Source organism: Microtus ochrogaster, unplaced genomic scaffold (genome assembly GCF_000317375.1).
Source record: "Microtus ochrogaster isolate Prairie Vole_2 unplaced genomic scaffold, MicOch1.0 UNK60, whole genome shotgun sequence".
Classification (NCBI taxonomy): domain Eukaryota; kingdom Metazoa; phylum Chordata; class Mammalia; order Rodentia; family Cricetidae; genus Microtus; species Microtus ochrogaster.
In genome coordinates this window covers 2012435-2019662 of record NW_004949158.1, presented here as the reverse complement: position 1 = coordinate 2019662, position 7228 = coordinate 2012435, and the positions used below count along the sequence as shown (strand labels likewise).

At 47.3% G+C, this 7228-nt stretch overlaps 1 protein-coding gene across 1 annotated transcript; it reads right to left on the bottom strand.

Annotated features, from left to right (window-relative positions):
- Positions 1–2885: 2885 nt before the first annotated feature.
- On the bottom strand, positions 2886–6391 carry LOC101987577 (adenosine receptor A3). The gene is made up of 2 exons (XM_026777374.1): positions 5869–6391; positions 2886–3853 (listed from the first exon to the last, which is right to left on the bottom strand). The coding sequence occupies exons 1-2, from the start codon at positions 6219–6221 to the stop codon at positions 3244–3246; spliced, it is 963 nt and encodes a 320-aa protein (XP_026633175.1). The 5' UTR covers positions 6222–6391; the 3' UTR covers positions 2886–3243.
- Positions 6392–7228: the final 837 nt, after the last annotated feature.

The window sequence follows — 7228 nt, the reverse complement described above, 5'->3', positions numbered from 1 at the left end:
ACGACAGCATTGAGTAGCAGCACAGGCCCCCTAGATCTGCATGCATCAAGGCTCTTGGACACTAACCTGGGCTCAGGTCACTGACCTGACCCTGGGCATTCTTATGGCCCTCGGTGGCAACAGGAGCCATATATGTCAATCCAGACCCTGGCCGTTATAGGGTCATGGACCCAGACAAGGCCCTTGGCAGCACATGGTAACCACAGACACTCAGCTCAGGATGTTGCCTAAGTTTTTGGTTCACTTTTCTTGGCTTCATGCTAAAAGGGTATCTTCACACGTCAAGGCTTCAGCTTCTGACTTTGGCTTTAGCTTCTTCTGAGCTGGAACAGTCCTGAATCTCGGGATATTCCCACTTGGCAAAAATGAGATGGCCCAGCTCCCAGCAAGCCACCAGTGGCAATCAGAAGGACAAAGAAGTAAAAGCAGTTCTCAAACTTAGTAGCCATGACCTAACAATACCTACAGGCCCAGCCCAGATTGCTCTTCAGATTTGAAGGAAGTGTTCACTTTAAATTGTCTTTTAAAAAGGGGAGACTGAGCGTTGCTACAACACAGTGAAGATGATCAGGAAACCAAGAATCTACAGCACTTCCCCCTTACTGTCCAGCTAACTGGGCAGAGGTTGTGAAGCCTTACAGCAAACCCAGGGCCTCTTCCTGGAGGCAGACACAAACCAAACCAGAGATTTGGTAAGGGGAAGCCTTGCATGCTTGACTCTTCTGGGGCAACGGGAGGAGAATGAGGGCCCTTTGCTGAAATAATAGCTCTGGGCTAGCATTAGGATCCAGACAAACTTCAGGGATAGCTATAGTCTAATTCCACTTTCGGGTCCCCGCTTCTCTTGGCTTAGTTGGAACTGTCATCTTGAGGCTCTCATCAAACCAACACTTTATCTTGGGAATGAGACTCTATGGGGAGCTTCAGATTTGGACAGGAAAATCAAGGGTGGGCACTGTGAGTGTCTCGAGCTGCGGGGCTCTGATGATGTGGCTGACTCCGTCCACTGCCAGCATCCATCCTGATGAACCGGAGGATGGGGTTAGCAGCCAAGGAAGGAGCCACAGGGGGCACTGTGATGATCAACCTTCTCTCATTTTCCTCCCTGCTCAATCCCAAGGTCTCACTATGTAGCCCTGGTTCGCCTAGTACTTCATGTGCAGACAAGGCTGGCCTTGGACTCCCAGAGTTCTCTGCTTCACCGCCCCCCCACCCGTGTTGGTATCAAAGGCGCGTCCATGCTTGGTCAGTGGTCAACCTGTTTTCCAAACTGAAGAGACAATGTGACCAGCTGTCTCACACCCACACCATCACGCCTTACCTACCATGATCGACTGTACCCTCACACGGAGATAAAAATAATTGTTTTTTTTTTTTTGATAAAAATAATTGTTGTACCCACTTCAGTTTCAGAGTCTAACGGGCACCTAAGATCTCAGTGCCTAGAAAATGATTGACAGGACTAGGGAGAGTTTAATACACACATACACACACACACACACACACACACACACACACACACAAAACTGGACACTAAGGCCTATGCTCATAATCATAGCTCTTGGGAAGCCGAGGTAGGCTGATACCTGGGCTTTGCTGACCTACACTAATTGTTGAGCCTCAAGCTGGTAAGGGAATTTATTTCAAAAGTAAGGAGGAGAGCACTTGAGGAAAAAGGATATCTGAGTTTGTCCTCTGGTCTCCATATGCAAAATTTTATGTACACCCACCCCCTGCCCCAAGACATGCACTTTCACACCCAGTACCATGCACACACACAAAAGTGATGGGAGCTTTCAGTTGTCTCTTTTTGCCTTATAGTCAGTGTTAGAATTATAACAGGCACCTAAACATTGTTTTTGCTAAAAGGAGGGGACTCTTCATTTGGGATTATAAATAACTAGAAGCCTGGCACTCTGCCTTCATTTATGGGAAGCAAGATTTGGGCAATCTGCTTACCTTTGTGTATGGACTGGTTTTTTTTGTTGTTGTTGTTGTTTTGCTTATTTTATTTTATTTTATTTTTTGGTTTTTCAAGACAGGGTTTCTCTGTAGCTTTGAAGCCTGTCCTGGAACTAGCTCTTGTAGACCAGGCTGGCCTTGAACTCATAAAGATCCGCCTGCCTCTGCCTCCCGAGTGCTGGGATTAAAGGCGTGTGCTACCACTGCCCAGTGTGTATGGACTGTTACTCAAGGAGTGTGTGGCAGTTTGGATTAGGAATGTTTCCCCTTAGGCTCAGACATTTAAACACTTGGTCTTCTCTCTCTCGGGGGCACTGTTTTGAGAGGGTATGGAAAGATGCAGCCTTGCTGAGAGGAGCATGGTGCTGACGGCAGACTTGAGAGTCTAAAGCCTTCTGCCACTTCCAGTTCACTCTGTTTCCCACTTATGGATGAGCTGCATCGCCATGCCTGCCCCTTGATGCTATGCCACCTCCCCACCATCATAGCCTCTTATCCCTCTGGAACCAGAAGCCCAAATTAGCTCTTCCCTCTCTGCTGTCTTGGTCATGACACTTTGTGATAGCAACAGAGAAGTAACCAAAACAGAGCCGCTGTGTAAAATCTAGATACCCAACTTTCACTCCCCCTTCCAGGCTGAAATCACAAAGCCGTGGGTTAACATCTTAGTCCCAGCTTCCTTAAATGTCCTGTTCCAGACTTAAACATCTCCAGTGGTCCTAAACCCCCAGTTGCCTTGGAGTCTGAGAACATCAGAGTCTCGCGTGGTACAGACGACCTTCCAGAGAGGACAATCATCTATGGTGAGGCTGCACCTTGGAACAGTGTTCCAGGAAGCAAGCAAGACAAATAACAAGAGCAGTCACCTGTGGCTCCAAACCCCAAAGGATCCCAGCCGAGAGCTGCACAACAGTTGGCCATTGTCTTTTATTTGCCTAAATACACCCACACAGGTCAGCTTAGCCGGTTAGGCTCTCTTTAAACTCAGCCCACTCTGATCTCAGTGTCTTAGGAATCTTTCCAAGCAGATTCTGTACATCCAGCTCAGCTAGAATTTTTCCATTACTTCTTGTGTCCGGGAAGGAAGAACACAGCACGTGATGCATGGTCTTCATGTCAGGCTCCCGCAGCACTGAGCAAGAAAATAACTGAGGCAGAGACGGGGAGGCGTGGAACTGCATGGCCACCAGTCAGCTGATCCCACAGCAGTGGAAGGAAACAGGAAGGTCTGATAAGGCCTATGGGGCTCGCTGGTGCTGTCCATGAAGGCTGTGAGATGGCTTATGTGTCGGTAGTCTGTTCAGAGTTGGAGTCCAAGGAAACTGAGCTTTGACAGACCCTAAAAGCTTTGAGAATCACAAGGTAGGTTTCCTTGAACTTTTTAATTTTACAAGCGTAGACAATAGGGTTCATCATTGAGTTTGCGTGGGACAACAAGATGCCCAGGAACCTTGCGACCTCTGGTATATTAACTTTAAAGTAGGAAACAAAGTTGATGATGGACAACGGCAGCCAGCACAAAGCAAACAAGAAGAGAACCAAGAACAGGGACTTGGCTGTCTTGAACTCCCGCCCGTAGAATGCACGTGTCTCTCGAAAGCCAGATAAGTTCTGGCTGAGTTTCTTACGGAGGATGCAGAAGATGTCCAGGTAGATGACACACATGACAAGGAGGGGGATGAGGATCCAGATGATGAAGCTGAAGAAGACCATGTAGTCCAGAGACACGACCGAACGGAAACGGCACGACAGGGTGGTGATATTTGGGGCGAGCCCTGAGATCACTTTTTTATTCCAGCCAAACATGGGGGTCAGTCCCACTAGGAAAGATACTACCCAGCAAAGGCCCAGGGAGAGCCATATTCTTCTTTGAGTGGTGACCGCCCTGTATCTGTTTGAATGGAAAAAAAAAGTTGGTGAGTTCACAGAAACAGGAAATGTCTAGCTGGGAAAAGGGAGGAAGAGTAATAAGCTTCCCAATTCCCTCATCTTCTGCTGAGAGATGAAACACCCACAGTGTTAGGTGCCATTAAAAAAAAAAACTAGAATGATCAGCAGTATGTTTCTAAGAATCAGGTGCCTACATGCCTCCTCCACTCAGTTGTGACTCCAAGAATTCTTTTTTTCATATTTATTTTGTGTCTATGAATGTTTTGCTTGCATGTATATCTGTGAACCATGTGTATGCCTGGTGGTCAGGGTAGTCAGAAGAAGGCACTGGATCTCCTGGAACTGGAGCTATGGACAGTGCTGGGTGCTGGGAATGGAAGCCAAGTCCTCTGTAGGAACAGCAAGTCTTTTTCTCTATTGAGCTAGCTGTCCAGCACCTCTCTGTCCTGCAATGTAAGCACTACCTACATTTTTGGACCCCGGAGCTGATGAGAATCTCCCCAAAGCTTGCTGGTGTGCTGTACTCTGCACTGCTTCGACTGGCTGTTGAATTGGAGCTCACAAGTTACACTGCCCTTCCATGCTTCTCTCTACCTGGACCCTCCCCATCTTTCGCAGGGGCATCAATGCTGCTCTTTGAGTTAATCAGTGTTTTCTTAAGGTTATGCTCAAGTGCTTATAGTTTCATCCTGGGGAGGCAGAATTTCTCCTTAAAATCATCCTTCCTAAATGGCCTCAAACAGACTACAAAAGAAAGAAACTAAGACTTACCTCAACTAAACCGCAAAGCAAGCTAGAGATAGTTTATGACAATCTCTATTCTACTGGTGACAGCAGCGTAGCTACCATTTATTGAACACAGACTCTGTAGCAGGATTTTTCTGAGAACTTCGCATTTATTAACTTTAGTGGCTTCACCTTATAAAGGTGAAATTATCATCTTCATTTTAGACTTTAAAAATGTAAAACAGCATTAGGTAACAGCCAGAGGTGGTACAACTGAAAGGAAGAAAGCCTGGTTCAGAAGCACAGCTACTCAGAGACGTGGAGACTGAAGCAGAGAAAGCTAAACCACTTGCCCAACGCCAGACCACAAGCCCAGGGAGAAGACCCCAGACTCGTTTTCACCCCCGGCTTGTCTGTACTTTCCTCATGCTCTTTCCCCAAGAGGAGCCGGAAGAAACCAGGAAATGTGATTTCTCGTTGGCTGCCTGCTCTCTCTGCATGGTCATAGGAAGCTGCTGCCATTTTGCACAGCATTTTTACACATATTACAAAAATATCTTTGTCTCAGAAGTGCTTTACACATCATTAAAAAAAAGATGAAAAGGAAAATATACATCTTTTTTTTTTTTTTTACATTCCTTGAGGCAGAGTTTCTCTGTGTAGCCCTGTGTCTTGTAACTCACTCTGTAGACCAGGCTGGCCTCGAACTCACAGAGATCTGCCTGTCTCTGCCTCCTGAGTGCTGGGATTAAAGGTGTGAGTCACCACCACAGGCAATGGATATACATTTTTAGGACCTTTTTTTTTTTCAATAACTGGACAGAGACAAAAGTAATGTTAAAATCTAACCTATATCTGCAAAACCACCCAGTCAGCTGCCTATCTCTTCTTACGCCCATCTTTCTACTTCTCCTAAAACAAGATAATCTACTAAGGCTCTTGTATCTTGAAAACTTGCGATCATATTTTTAAAAACCAAAGATACATCAGGCTTTCATCATCTTTGGCTATCTTGGATGGTAGTAGACAGCCATGCTCAACGGAGAAGGGCTCAGAGTGCCCCTGTTTCCTATTCCTGAATCCCAGCTCTTCATGCCTAACCTCTTCACAAACCGTACGGTGCAAAGACATTTGCTGCCCTTTGTAAACATCGAGGGCCAGTTTGGGTTCATTTCTACTGAACAGGTCTAGAAGACAAACTTGATAGCTCTACTTTCCTGCCCCCCTCTCTCTCACACACACACACACACACACACACACTGCTGCCCCACCCTTCTACAAGCAGGTTACCTGACTGTCAGCTTGACCCGCAGGTAACGGTCTACAGCGATGGCCAGCAAGGACATAATGGAGGCATGGGTGAAGATCAGAATCACGCAGGCCATGAAAAGGCAGGTATAGAAGTGCATCCTCACTTCCAGGCTGACAGCAATAGCCAAAGGCATGACCAGTATCCCAACGGCAATGTCAGCCAGTGCTAGGGAGACTATGAAATAGAAGGTGGTGGTCCTCAGACTGGGGTTCAGCTTGACCACCCAGATGACCAGCATGTTGCCCACGACAGCGCAGAGCCCGATGATAACCTCCATGGAGATGTAGGTGATTTTCAACCACAACGTTGCTGTGGTGTTGTCAGGTGTCATGCTGTCTCGGAGATGCTGTGGGCTTGTTAACAGGGCACGTATGGGCCAGAGGACCTAGCTCTTGCCAGACATCTGCCCGCAAGTCCACACGCAGCAGCTGCTGAGAACTCACAGTTCGCTCAGTCCGTCCAGGGTGATACTCTCTTGGACCATCAGCTTCAGCCACGCATCCATGGTCTCCCAAGAACCTGGAGAACACGGTTCTGCGCAGCTAAATCTGAAAGGGTACTTCTTACTTCCCCAGACACTGTCAAGGCTTCTGCCCCCCCCCCCGCCCGCCCCGCCCCCAGAGGGCTTTTCAAGCTCCATCAAGATAAGCGCCCCTCTTTAAAGAAGTGAGATAGGCCATGAGGAAGTAGAGGGCCAGGAACCCTCAGGGGGAAAAAATGATGGGAGAAGCAGAGAAGGCTGGCACTAGTTGCGTGCAGACAGTTCAAAGAGAAGATGCCAGCTGGGGTCTGGTAGTGAAAGCTGATACTCTTAGCTACATGGAAGTCTAAGGCAGGGAGATCATAGGTTCAATGCCTGTCTCAGTTACAGAGTGGGTTTAAGGCCAGCCTAAGTAACTCAACAGACATTTCTCAAAAAAAAAAAATCTCAAGTGGGGCCATGGGGAGCTAGAGATATATCTTAGTAGTAGAATGATTGTTTGGCATGCATCAGAGCCTGAGTACCACCCCATCACAACAGACATATATCATAGACACACATGCACACACACACACACACACACACACACACACACACACACACACACACGGTGCAGAGTGGAATCAGGGACCACATGAGTGTAGGGATAGGATTAGGTAGAAGAAGAGATGGAAACACCAAATAAATAATATTTCCACACTCTGCCTACTTAGCACAAAGTGACAAAGGACTTTTCTTGTGACAAAGAAAGTCGTGGCAGTGCATGCCTTTAATTCCAGCACTGGGGAGTCAGAGGCAAGTGGACACCATGAGTTTGAGGCCATCCAGATCTACCTAAAGCTCAGGTCAGTCAAGGA